Here is a 14,983-nt window from a genome sequence, read left to right on the forward strand (position 1 = left end):
GAACAAATTAATAGTGATTTACCTTAAGTTTTTCCTTATGACAGCCTACCAAAATTTGGTAATTATGTACAATGATGTCCCAGGTTCGCAGCCACTTAAAAGCACATGGCAATTGAATTAAACGAAACTAAATAAAATAATTCGACCGAAAATTGTTCTTTGAGAGAGCGTTCCTCTCACGAGGACGCCGGCCGAACAACTGAACAACGTGCTCTGAATTTACTAGAAATTTTTATGTCGTACGATCAGTGTTGCCAGGTCCACCATAGAGAAAAACTGTAGATAGGCCAGAAAAAATCTGTAGAAAACTGTAGATTCAAATTGAAAAACTGTAAATCTGCAGCTTTATCATTAAATGATGGTAATATTATATAGTTATAATAGAATATTTATAGCATTTAACAAAATATAAAATTAGTGGTATTTTTGAAAAAAAAAAGCAAGCTCTCCTCTAGCGGATTTTAAGTGAACCCAACCAACCCAACAAATATGGCGGATGACACATTTATGAGTTGAATTTGCTGTCAACTAATATTTGTTTTGATGTAAAACGTGCATTTTTAGGTTAGACATTTGCTGTAATTCATATTTCTTGCATATTCTCATCATTTTTTTTATGATTTTACAATAACAGAGGTAAGAACATGAAATTCAAAATATAAATTTTGTTTGCCACTACCAATATGCATACTATTTACAGTCAGGAAGGATATTTAATCAGAAAAATATGAAGAAATTATGAAACTTTTGAGTATCTTTACGTTTTGAAGGTTTTGGCATACTTTAGAAAAAATTGTATTGATAGTGTAGAGAAATGTCCAGGTTTTGGCAAAGGCAAGACTTGAATTTTAATTCACTTATCCACTTGACTTTACTTTGCAATTCACTTTACGTGATTTTTAAAAATATGATATAAGAGTCTTCATTTTAATTCCGCTAGATTAAAACATTAGTAATAAAATTGCTAATACTTGATGCAACTTGCCTTGAGGAAAATGTTACTTAACCTAGTTTTTTTTACAGCTTCGTCCAATAACATTCCAAGATTTTGAGACTGCTTTGAAACGAGTTCGAGCTAGTGTATCAGATATGGACTTAGACCAATATGTGAAGTGGAATAATTTATATGGTTCTGGATAAATAATTCTGTCTGAAATCAAATAAATAAAAATATTTATTCATTAAATAATTTATTATTTCATTTTTGATATGCACATGTTCAATCGTAATCTTATAATAATAAATGATTTCAAAGGAATGGGATAAAGTTGCATAAAATACTATGTATATCACGAGATCTAATACTAAAATATTTGTTTAAAGGGTTCTGCACCCGTAATTAAATCCTATTATTATTTTATAATACCAGCAAGATACAAATATAAGGCTTAACTTAATATAAGCTCTCTTATTAAAAACTACAGTTGCTCCCTTTGTTTCGTTTATATTTAAATTTATATAGATAAGTCTCAAAGGCCTTTGGATTGTGATATCACAACATATATATATTTGTCTTTTCAAAATTACTTATTAAAAGTTTAAACTTTAATAATACTAATAAACGCCAATTCATGATAATTGGCAATTAAGATAAGTACACTTTTTTGATTAAGTCGTAAACTATATAAATATCAGTTGATTAGATTAGAAAATTTCATAAATTATTCACAAGAGCTTATAGATTAATTCTAAATATATACATAGTTATCGTATTTGAGCACATTTCAGTTTTGTGCAGGATAAAATAAAAATTATTTACGTACATTCGCTTCTTGAAAAAGTAGTCTGATACATAATAAACATTTTCAATATAACATTAATAAAATAATTAAACAAATAATAATAACAACTTTAAATTGTGAGCATCGACTTTGGAAAATACAATTTAAATTTACTTATAAATAATTTAATTTTATTAACAAAAATTTAGACGATTTTTATAACATAATATTTATTTAAAAAATATCGGCATCATTCCTATTCTAAACTAACCAGTTTGCAAATCAATTTTCATGATGAGTAAATAACTTGGTCTGCCTCAAGATTATTTAACAAGATTATTAATAACATTAATTTAATTTTATTTGTCCATTACATATCCAAACCTCAAATTATCAGTTATATATTACTAGATATATTGAAAATGCTTTATCCTGTTATCAAGACTACAAATTATTGGATACAATTTGTAATTTTCCACACAATCATTCAATTATATCTATATATACAGACGAAGAAAATTATTTAACATACAAATAATACTTCAATTAATTAATATTAATTCAAACTATGCTTTGAGTTAAGAATTATATTATAACAATTTGTGCACGTTATTGTTGTTTAAAAAATTGTTGAGCATTATTAAAACCTTGCAAAGTGATTTTGAAGATGTGGATGCAAATATCACCAGACTGTTAAAAACATTTAAAAAAATAATGTGAAATTAAAATAGGAAAACAAAGTTAATTTTATTCTTTAATTATTGATAGGTTTAATTACAGAAGTCTTGGATGGGTCTTGGTTTCATTCATAATATATAAAAAATGTATCAAATCACTTTATCGCTTCACAATCACTAAATTGTATCTTTTCACTTTTTTTTAATAGATGCCAATGGAACGTTTTTTGCAGTCTGGTATACTTTGTGCAAGCACCATAAAATAAACTATTATTTAAACGTATTATAAATACAACAAGTAATTTTATAAAAATGAATAAATAAATTATTGCAAATATCAAATAAAAATGTGAACAACCAACATTTAACACATAAATAATCTTTAGATAACTTTAATTTGTTCTCACAAAAAAAAAAATTAAAGCAGAATTGATAATTTGGTCTATAATAATAAAAATAGGTCTGTCAAACTTTCTTTTAGCAATTTGGCAATTTATATTTTGCATTTAGTATTTAAAATATTATATACAGTAATATTTCTTGGCATAAATAATTTTGGATTTAAATGATAAAGTAATAATTGCAAGTACCGAGTAAAAGTCTGGTATTTGTGCCAAAAATTTAAATTGCCAGTTCAACATAAGACATATATATATATATATATATATATATATATATATATATATATATGAATTAGAGTGGTCCTTAATATGGATATTTTCCAACTACGGGAAGTTAATAAAAAAACTGTTCATTTGTTCGCTAAATTATATCTAGAAAATGTTTAAAATTTTTGAAAATTTCCATACAAAATTTTCTTTTGACTTGCGCTCTATCTAAAGGACAATATTAAGAGCTAAAACTTTAAACTATGAAAAATTTTCAATTACGAGCCCCCCCAGAAACTGAATTAGCCACTGCACCGAGCTTATGTCTGTGCGTTGGTCGTGGAAGGTTCCTCTGAAATTTATTCTGCTACCCAAATTGCCACGGTAATTGCCGCCTCTCATCGTATGTCGTACATCAACCATCATCGGCGGACCGTTATTGTACCGATTGCTATTCATCGGCGGAATATTTGGGCTCATCATCATCACCTCCTGGGATGGAGGAGGATAATATTCTGGAGATTCAATGTAAGCATTATGGCGATTCGCCTGAGGCGGTTGTGTTGCATAACTATTCGTTCGTTCTGGATTTCGAATTTGATCTAGTAGTTCTACTCCTCCTGGTCTTGCGCCTTGTTCGACGTTTCTGCTGATTTAATGGCCAGGTCGTCAATCCTCAATTGCAAGACATGGATGATATGGGATTTTGAATAGTTATGTTTATATATCCACTATCTATTTTGTTTTTCAAAATATTAGGCATGACAAATGCGGTTTACTTATACAAGTGTTAAAAATGAAGTAATTAATCAATATGTCATGACTAGATTTATGAAATTGCCTATGTCACGCGTTAACATATACAATTTTTGATCTATCTTAGATGTGGAAAAATGTAAAATTCGTGATAAACTTCGACTATCCGAACAATTTCGAGGACTCCGAGAACTGCTGCGTATACTTCTTCCACTCCTGCAAATTCTCCTGTCAATCACCAATTACAAGACATGGATGATGTGGGATCCAAATAGCCGCCAATGAAATTTATACACAATAATAGCGCAGAGTATGTTGATCGAGGCGGTTGTGGTACACAACTATGATTATTTCTTGTTGGAAGTTGAGGCGGGTATCTCTATTATGATAATTGGTAAGAGGCGGTTGTGACTGGGATACATTTGGAATATACATTGGATGTGGAAAATTCAGTGGTGGTAATTGAGATCGATTTCTATTCTGATTGCAAATGCTCCTGCTGGCTTGTCCGCTACTAGAAGTTGGAAGCGGTTGTGGTCGTCGTTGATGCTGTTGCTGTATCTCATTAATATTGCACATTGTCGAGGACAGAGGCACGCGCGATCTGAACATTGAAAACGACGTGGACCTCGATCTGGGCATCGACCTGGATCTAGATCTGGATCTCGACTTCGATCTCAATTGCAAATTAGTTCTGGATCTCGACTTTGATCTAGTTCTACTCCCGGTCTTGCGCCTTTGTTCGACGTTTTTGCGAGTCGTTCGGTTGCGTAAGCGTCCTCGACCTCTATTACCACGACCACGATCTGCAATGTATCAAAATAAGGATGTGTAAATTATCGATTCAATATTAACCCTCCGTCGGTCGGATATTTTTCCACCTTCGAACTGTCTGGACCACCATTCATTTTACATGCATTTATATGGGATAAATTAGTTTTTGATGTCTTATATATTAACGATTATTAGTAGTAAATATTTATAGTTTAGATGATTTTTCTTTTCTTACCGTCTTTTGCAGTGTTGAGTTCGCTTATAATAGAAATATTACATATTATATTATAACTAGCAAACCCGACGAACTCCGTTTCGCCACCAGATGGTTTCGTGAGAAAGATGAAGAAATTTTTTGTTTGTTTTATATTTGAAAAGGAAAAATGTGATTTTCTTGCACAACAGTAATAATGAATTTATTCCGATTACAAAAATGAAGAGTTTTTTTGTTGAACTTCTCTAAGTAAATGAAAGTGAATCCGCAAACTATCCGTTTCATTGAAGTGCTCTTTGGTAAACCACATTTTTTGTTTTTTGGTCTGACGTTAACACAAACAAAGCGGATGTTTTCCAACTCGTGAACAGGCAAAGTACAACTGCCCATGTGAAAAACAATGATTTTCTAAATAATCTATTTGAAATTCATCTCGCAAACACTAAGCGATTGGCCTTGTAACTTGTTAATTGTCAGTGCGAACGCAAGGCACCATTGTTCTTTGAGGCAAGAATTGCTCGTTGACTTAACCAAGCATAATTCGGATAATTCTCACTAATGTCATTACTCGAATTTTTAATTACGGTGCGTGAAGTTCCAGCAATTTGCATTAGGACATGATGCCATGCACAACTAATTTTCTTAGCTATAAACCTTGTGGAGCCCGAGACCTTTCCAACGAATGCAAAATTGTCGAAATCGGTTTGTGCGTTCTGAAGTTATTTCATCAGGAAGGAAAACCCGACTTATTTATATATACATATATAGAAGATATATAAAAAAAAACAAGAAATAGAATTCGTTCGGTCGGAAAGCAGTGCGCGATGCGTTACACGCGGGTATACAAACTCTGGTTTCTTTAATTTTTAAATGTGTTCCACAAATTTGATTTGAACAAAATTTCTCAGTGCTAAAAGAAAAAACAATAGGCTTTCGAATAACGCTAATAAGAAAGTAATTAAACAAAACGCACTATCCGAAAACATTAATTGAATAATTATTTTATCCTTTTTAGCTAATAATAAAGAATTATTTAGCATATATTACTATACATTATGTGGTCTAAGCCAATATGAGTAGAATCACGTAATTTTTTTTCGATATCTTTTATGGTTACGCCAAAAATTGAGTTCGGAAAAGGGGCCACTTTGGCATATTTTCTATCATATCTCGGCCATAAGGTGAGATACAAAGTTGAAGTTTGGTATATCGGATGTTTTTAAAATGACCTTCAAAATGGCGTATAAATTATTCAAATGCAAGGGTATTAGTTGATTATGTATGGCAATTAGTGTTAGAACGAAATATCGAGTACTGAGTAAATATCGATACTTTGCGGTCGATAGTGAGCACTTTTGGTATCGATTTTCTAGCTCGATCTATTTGCCAATATCGATCTTTTTCGTCGATAGTACTCAAAAAGAATCGACAGCGTAATCTATGAACACCACTCATCGACCAACTATGAACACCACTCATTTTGCGAAATGCAATGCAATAGTCTCTATAGGTGTCAAAAATAATCCCGAGAGGTGTCATTAGTCTCAGAATTTATTGCTCAAAAACCCAAATTGAATATGACCACACTAATAAATAAAGATGTTTATTTATTACTCTTATGTAAAATGAAACGGCTTTTAAAGTACCAAAATGTATTATAAAAACATATTCAACAATCAAAGTATGATTATTTCAAATAATAATACTCATCCATTTCAATATATCAGTATTTTGCGTCAAAAAGAATCGAAATATAATTATTTCAAATGATAATACTCATCCATTTCGCAAAATACTAACATATTGAAATGGATGAATATTATTATTTGAAATAATTATATTTTTAACTTCCCGTAGGGTAAGTTTTGTAATGGGCCGAAAATCGGAATTGAAAATTTTTACATTTCTCGACGTTTTGAAGGTTTCTGAACGTTTTGGCATACCTCAGAAAAAATGGATGTGTGTGTGTGTATGTATGTATGGATACAAATTTTCGTCCACGTTTTCGGGCGTACGGGTCAACCGATTTGAATGGTTTAAAAAACATTCGATTCCTATTAATAAGGAGAAGAGCTGATTAGTTTTTGGCAAAGCATGTCCAGCAGTTACGGAGATAAGGAGCAAAGAGTGCAGAAAATAGAAATCGAGTTTTTGAGAGAACGGAGCATCCGATTTGAATTATCTAAAAAACATTCCATTAGTAATGATTGGGAGAAAGGGTTATTAGTTTTTCAAAGGCAGGCCCAGCCATTTCGGAGATACAGAGCTAAATGTACAAAAAATGGCAGTTTTTGAGAGAACTAAGCGTCCGATTCAATTGATTCAAAGAACTTTCTGCTTGTCTTAACAAAATAATTGATTTTGGAAAAAAAATTTTGTACCATTTTTTTTTTTTTTTTTTTTTTTAATTTTTTTGTATATCGAAAATAATTCAGATTTTATTTTTAATTCTGACTATAGTTCTAATATACTTTAAACAAATAATTTCAACTCTGCAATTCAGTTTATATAATTCTTATAAATATTAGACAATAATACAATATATATAATAATCTATTTGAAAACATTCAATATTCCTCGAACGTTTCGTTACGGTACGGGAAGTTCCAGCAATTTGCCTTAAGGCACGATGCCACCCACCCCACTAGTTTCGATTTTTTTTACGCAAAATACTAATATACTGTAATGGATAAGAATTATTATTTGACATAATTATATTTCGATTCTTTTTTACGCAAAATACTCATGTATTCAAATTTTTGAATATCAACATGCAAACATATGAGTTTGAGTTTCTCGGAACCATTTAAACTTTAAATCCCATTGCTCCGACGGGATGTTTCTCTACAAGTGTCGAAATATTATCTTGACCGTCATTAAACTGAATCTTTATTGCTTTCCAAAGAGCTTCATATTGCACTTTTATGTAAACATGTAACGAATTTTAAAGTTGCATGCTCGCTAAAATTATTCATATAAAAATATTCAACAATTATAATAAAATATTATTTTACTTAAAAATATTAAAGTTATTATTGTACTTAAAAATATTTAAAAAGTGTTGCTTTTTGAATATAGTATCAGACTATTATATTGTTGTCAAAAATACTCAACTATTATAACTTGTCTTTTTTTGAAAAATTATAGAATTTAAAATTAGTATTGAAAAATTACTGTTAAAATTTTACAATATTGTGAATGATTCTGATTTAACACATCAGATACAAGCAATAGAATTCATTCTAATATTGTGATACGATATTTAATGAGGTTTAGATCTTTGTTGCACTTATGTTTGATTTTTATGAAAAGTACTCAAATTTCGATCGAGTATCGAGTACTATCGATACTTTTGCCACGATATTTTTTTGGCATCGATATTTTGAATGTTCTGTCATTTTACATATGCTTTCTGAACAGTTACAAGAATACAAACTCAAAATTTGAGCCTTGTGAAAGCAAGTTAAAAAATTTTTTTTTTTACATTTTCAAAAACTCGAGGGATGATGACGCAATCGCGAGATGCTTGCCAGACCGGCACTTTCTTAAGGAGGTCTTCCTATGTGATGAGTTGAAAAAATTGATTTTTTTTTTATTTCATATTTCGGTAGATTATACCTTTAAAAATAACATATTAAAATTTCAAATCGATATCTCAAATAGTTTTTGAGTTACAGCCATTTAAAAAGTATACATATAGTATATAGTACAACCATCATTTTATCTTTAAACGCGTTTTTCTCAAAACTGTGTTTTTCAAACTTTCCTCCATCGTATCTCAGAAACGGCTGGACCGAATTACTTGAAATTTACAGGGCACACTCAATATATTTAAACGCATGGAATGAACTATTATCAATCAAAAATTTCAAAACTTCGATTTTTTATAGCAAAAAAAACAAAAAAAAAAAACGCCTAATTTGCAACTTTTATTTCAAATGTCTATCAAAAATCCAATTTTTTTATATTCATTTCATTATAGGTCATTCCGTGCTTTTAAGCCTACAAATTAAAACGCCGTTTATTTTTTTTTTTTTAAGATAACCGATCAGCCGGAATCGTGGAGGAAGTGGGAGATCTTTTTTTCGAGGCGGGGGTGTTCAGAGCGTTGTAACTTTAGTTTGACTGAATATTTTTAGCTGAAATTTTATATTTATACTGTCCAAATATGTGTTAATAAATGATAAAAAACTTGAAGCTCTAAATATTTACTGGTCGTAGAAAAAATATTCTAAAATATCCCTAAAAAACAGGCCGTCACATAGGAAGACCCCCCCCTTAATGTATCGATAATAAAATATCATTAAAAAAATTTCTAGCTCTGAGAAAACAAGTTAGTCAAATAGTTCACTGGCTCTTAGGCTATAAGGCAATTTTCAAAATTTATTTTGAAATTTCTGTATAATTTCTATATTAGTGTTATGAGCACTGCCCCACAATTGTATACCATAACACCAAATTGGTTTGAATAAAGTTTCATTATTAAACAACAATATGAATGGATCCAAGTACTTACGTCTATGTCGGCCATTTGATCCCACATCATCCATGCCTTGTAATTGAGGATTGAAGGTCCAGGTCGAGGTCCAGATTGAGGTCCACGTCGTTTTCAATGTTCAGATTGAGCGTGCCTCTGTTGTCGAAAAAAGCACGACAGCCACAGCAGACTCAACAACCGCTTTTAACTTCTAGTAACGGGCATGCCAACATTTGCAATCAGTAGATGTCAATTACCACCACAGAATTTTCCACATCCAATGTATATTCCAAATGTATCCCAGTCACAACCGCCTCTAACTAATTATCATAATAGATACCCGCCTCAACTTCCAACAAGCAATAATCATAGTTATGTACCACAACCGCCTCGATCATCAACATACTCTGCGCTCTATTATTGTGTATAAATTTCATTGGCGGCTGTGTGGATCCCACATCATACATGTCTTGTAATTGAGGATTGACGACCTGGCCACTAAATCAGCAGCTTTATCAGAATTTGCAGGAGTGAAGGAAGTATACGCAGCAGTTCCTCGGAGTCCTCGGAGTTGTTCGGATAGTCGGAGTTTGTCACAATTTTACATCTTCCACATCTAAAGATAGATCAAAAATTGTATATGTTAACGCGTGACATAGGCAATTTCATAAATCTAGTCATGGCATATTGATTAATCACTTCATTTTTAACACTTGTATAAGTAAACCGCATTTGTCATGCCTAATATTTTGAAAAAAAAAATAGATAGTGGATATATAAATATAACTATTCAAAATATATAACTGACGCTTTTATATATTTAAAACCGTTTAAAGTATCAAATGAAGAAATTCAGTAATAACTAGTGGGGTGTGTGGCATCGTGCCTTAAGGCAAATTGCTGAAACTTCCCGTACCGTAGCGAAATGTTCGAGGAATACTGAATGTTTTCAAATAGATTATTATAAATATCGTAACATTGTCTAATATTTATAAGAATTATATAATCTGAATTGCAAAGTTGAAATTATTTGTTTAAAGTACATTAGAACTCTAGTCATAATTAAAAATAAAACCTGAATTATTTTCGATATACAAAAAAATTAAAAGTTGAAACGAAAAATTTTTTTTCCAAAATCAATTATTTTGTTAAGACAAGCAGAAAGTTCTTTGAATCATTTAAAACGGACGCTTAGTTCTCTCAAAAACTGCCATTTTTTGTACATTTAGCTCCGTATCTTCGAAATGGCTGGGCCTGCCTTTGCGAAAAACTAATAACCACTTCTCCCAATCATTACTAATTGAATGTTTTCTAGATCATTCAAATCGGATACTCCGTTCTCTAAAAAACACGATTTCTATTTTCTGCACTCTTTGCTCTTTATCTCCGTAACTGCTGGGCCTGCCTTTGCAAAAACTAATCAGCACACCTCCATATCAATAGGAATCGAATGTTTTTTGAACCATTCAAATCGGTTGATCCGTGCGCCAGAAAACGTGACTGGAAATTTGTATCCATACATACATACATACATACACACACACATAATTTTTTCTGAGGTATGCCTTTAAAATGTTCAGAAACCTTCAAAACGTCGAGAAATGTAAAAATTTTCATTTTCGATTTTCGGCCCATTACAAGAACTTATCCTACGGGAAGTTAATAAGTTCGTACTATTTTTGTTTACATTTCTACGCGTTTTGTAAAATGTATAACCGCAAACGCGGCGCTTACAATTAAAAAAATATTTCCAATTAAAAAAGTTAATTTCTTTCAAATTTTTCAAAAATCTTTAAAGCTTTTAAAACATTTAAATTACGGTACGGGAAATTTCAGTAATTTGCCTTAAGGCATCAAAAAAATTTGAAAGAAATTAACTTTTTTAATTGGAAATATTTTTATATATTTCGAAATTTTTTGAAGCGCGTAAGCGCCGCGCTTACGGTTATACATTTTACGAAACGCGTTCACCATTAGTTAACTATAACTGAGAAAAAAGGGGGGGCCTCGCAAACAAATTTCGCCGACGCCCCCGCATGGTCTAGTGCCGCCACTGTTGACATACATAAACACAACACCCCGACTACAAATGCCAAGCAATACTAGCTGTAAGTGGAATTCTGTCTTAAGGCAATTAAGGCATCGTGCCTTAAGGCAAATTGCTGGAACTTCCCGTACCAAAAATTATTATTTTTTTAAAAACGATTAACATTTTTGAAAAAAAATTACTTTGAAAAAATAAGATTTTTGACAAACAATTAGACAAAAAATTACTTTTTTTGAAAAAAAAAAAAATTTTTTAATTTTTTTTTCGTATTTTTTTTTTTGAAAAAAAAATGTTTTCTTTATTTTGACATATTTTGAAAGATCTAAACTTTTTTTCAAAGCAATCTTACTGCTTTAACTGCATAAAGACGAAATATCAAACCGCGTAAGCGCCGCGTCGACGTCTAACGCGTAAACATTGGTACGGAACCCATAGGAATGTTAACAAAATGTATACTTATTGTTAAAATCTCTATAAAATATCTGATAATCCGATGTGCATATGTCTAATGATCATTTTTGACCGCCAAATGGCATTTTCTTTACTTTTTTTGTTATATCTCCGAAACCGCTAGACCTGCCTTCATGAAAATTGATCAATTCTTCATCTTGTCAATACAAGTAAAATGTTTTTTGAATTATTAAAATCGGACGCTCCGTTCTCTAAAAACTGAGTTACCGTTTTCGGCACTTTTTGCCCCGTATCTCCGGAACGGCTAGACCTGCCTTCGCCAAAAACTAATCAGCACGTCCCTTATCAATACGAATCGAATGTTTTTTGAACTATTCAAATCGGTTGATCGTGTTCCCGAAATCGTCGACGAAAATTTGTATCCGCACATACATACAACACACGTACATACATACCACACACATACACACACACACACACACATACATCCATTTTTTCTAAGGTATGCCAAAATATTCAGAAACTCTGAAACGTAAAGATATATAAAAATTTTCATTTTCGATTTTTTTGCGATATAACTTGCCCTACGGGAAGTTAATAAGACATCCAATAGATTATTTCACTTTATATTCTACAAATGAATTATTAGACAATATAATAGAAAAATAAACCATTATGGCAGCAAAAAAATGACCAATATACTGACTAATCAGTGGCATATTCTAAATGCGAGTGAAAGAAAAAGAGATTGTATTGTCTGTTCTGACAGAAAAGCATTAGGGAAAGGCGGCGAATGACATTTTATTGTAAAAACATAAAATAAATTAATATTAAAAATGTATGTCCTTCAATGACTACAAATTTTTATCAAACAAATTGCATAACTTACACAATGAAATCAAGTTTACAGCCAGTACAGTAAATTGTTTTGAAATCGGTGCCGTCCCGTAAGTGTTAAAATTAAAACTGAATTATTTTCGGTATACATAAAAAAAATCTTAAAAATTTTTTTTTTGAAAAATAAAATATAGGAAAAATTTTTGTTCCAAAGGCAATTATTTTGTTGCAACAAGCAGAAAGTTCTTGGAATAATTCAAATCGGTATAACAATGAGAAAAGTTATAAAATATATAATATTAACAGTAAAATATTTAATTTATTTTTTTGGAATCTGATTTAAAATTATTAAATAAAAGCGAATACCTTAACTATATATAATGAACTTTATATATTCATAATTTTAATTTGAAAACATGTTAAATACTAATTGCACTGGATTAATGTGGTGATCATAATATACATTGATCACTTGAAATACTCTTAATAAATAAGAAATGATGTTAAATTTGCTTTAATTCATAGACAAAACTAATCGAATCATATTTTTCAATTTATTAACTTCCCGTAGGGCAAGTTATAGTAATCGCAAAAAATCGAAAACGAAAAATTTTATATATCTTTACGTTTCAGAGGTTTCTGAACATTTTGGCATACCCTAGAAAAAATGGATGTATGTGTGTGTGCGCGTGCGTGCGTGCCTGTATGTATGTGTGTGCGGAAACAAATTTTCGTCGACGATTTCGGGAACACGGATGAAGCAATTAGAATAATTCAAAAAATGTTCGATTCGTATTGATAAGTAACCGTGCTGATTAGTTTTTGGCGAAGTCAGGTCTAGCCGTTCCGAAGATACGGGGCAAAAAGTGCCGAAAACGGTAACTCAGTTTTTAAGAGAACGGAGTACCCGATTTGAATGATTCAAAAAACATTTTACTTGTATTGACAAGGTGAAGAACCGATCAAATTTTCATAAAGGCAGGTCTAGCGGTTTCGAAGATATAATGAAAAAAGTAAAAAAATGCCATTTGGCGGTCAAAAATGAACATTAGACATATGCACATCAAATTATCAGATATTTTATAGACATTTTAACAGTAAGTATAAATTTTGTTTACATTCCTATGGGTTCCGTACCAATGTTTAACCGTTAGACGGCGGCGCGGCGTTTTACGCGCTTTGATATTTCGTCTTTATGCAGTTAAAGCAGTACAATTGCTTTGAAAAAAGTTTTGATCTTCCAAAATATGTCAAAATAAAGAAAAAAAAATTGTTTTCAAAAAATAATTTTTTGTCCAATTATAGTTTCTCAAAAATCTTATTTTTTCGAAGTAAATTTTTTTCAAAAATGTTAATTGTTTTTAAAAAAATAATAATTTTTGGTACGGGAAGTACCAGCAATATGCCTCAGGCACGATGCCTTAATTGCCTTAAGACAGAATTCCACTCAACTGCAGTACTATTTTGTAAAATTCATATAGAATTATTTTTGATTTAAACAATTTAAGCACCTGAATGAAAAAGTACATTTAATTTTATCAGCATTGTCATTTATTTATAACAATACAGTACTTTTTAAATGAACTGTAAAATAGAAAAACGAAGCACTGTTTACGAGTGACATTTCAGAATAGATGCAATTTTGATTGCGGCAATGTACGAGAATATGTCAAAGTAAATAATAGCAATAAACAATTACCTATATTGTGGTGAATTATTCAGAAATAAGTGCACATACAAGTAATTCGATGCCTTTCAAAAATGCATATACAAGTAATTCGATCATCAATAAAATAGAATCGTAGTTACAAACAAAATGAACAAATTAATAGTGATTACCTTAAGTTTTTCCTTATGACAGCAGCCTACCAAAATTTGGTAATTATGTACAATGATGTCCCAGGTTCATAGCCACTTAAAAGCACATGGCAATTCAATTAAAAGAAACTAAATAGAATAATTTGACCGAATAAAATTGTTTTTGAGACAGTTGTCTAGCGTTGTTCCATTGTTCCTCTCACGACGCCGGCTGAAGAACTGAACAACGTGCTCTACTAGAAATTTAATGTCGTACGATCAGTGTTGCCAGGTCACCATAGAGAAAATGTGTAGATAGGCCAGAAAAAATCTGTAGAAAACTGTAGATTCATAGATTCAAATTGAAAAACTGTAAATCTGCAGCTTTATCATTAAATGATGGTAATATTATATAGTTATAATAGAATATTTATAGCATTTAACAAAATATAAAATTAGTGGTATTTTTGAAAAAAAAAACAAGCTCTCCTCTAGCGGATTTTAAGTGAAACTTGGCGCCCAACAAATATGGCGGATGACACATTTATGAGTTGAATTTGCTGTCAACTAATATTTGTTTTGATGTAAAACGTGCATTTTTAGGTTAGACATTTGCTGTAATTCATATTTCTTACATATTCTCATCATTTATCTTTTATGATTT

General features: G+C 30.9%; 1 protein-coding gene across 1 annotated transcript; it reads right to left on the reverse strand.

Annotated features, from left to right (window-relative positions):
- Positions 1-3,962: 3,962 nt before the first annotated feature.
- LOC113363812 (serine/arginine-rich splicing factor 2-like) lies at positions 3,963-9,527 on the reverse strand. Its single transcript, XM_026606294.1, has 2 exons — positions 9,267-9,527; positions 3,963-4,568 (listed from the first exon to the last, which is right to left on the reverse strand). Exons 1-2 carry the CDS (start codon positions 9,298-9,300, stop codon positions 4,051-4,053), a joined length of 552 nt encoding a protein of 183 aa, XP_026462079.1. The 5' UTR covers positions 9,301-9,527; the 3' UTR covers positions 3,963-4,050.
- Between the last annotated feature and the right edge of the window lie 5,456 nt (positions 9,528-14,983).

This window comes from Ctenocephalides felis, unplaced genomic scaffold (assembly GCF_003426905.1).
Source record: "Ctenocephalides felis isolate EL2017-DRISC unplaced genomic scaffold, ASM342690v1 CF-g0.4_SCAFFOLD_00845, whole genome shotgun sequence".
NCBI lineage: Eukaryota > Metazoa > Arthropoda > Insecta > Siphonaptera > Pulicidae > Ctenocephalides > Ctenocephalides felis.

Excerpts from the sequence above, each read along its gene's own strand:
- LOC113363812 (XM_026606294.1), bottom strand. The coding sequence starts at position 9,300 with ATGGATGATGTGGGATCAAATGGCCGACATAGAC. Across the intron at positions 4,569-9,266 it reads ATCAAATGGCCGACATAGAC|ATCGTGGTCGTGGTAATAGA; the intron begins GTAAGTACTTGG and ends GATACATTGCAG.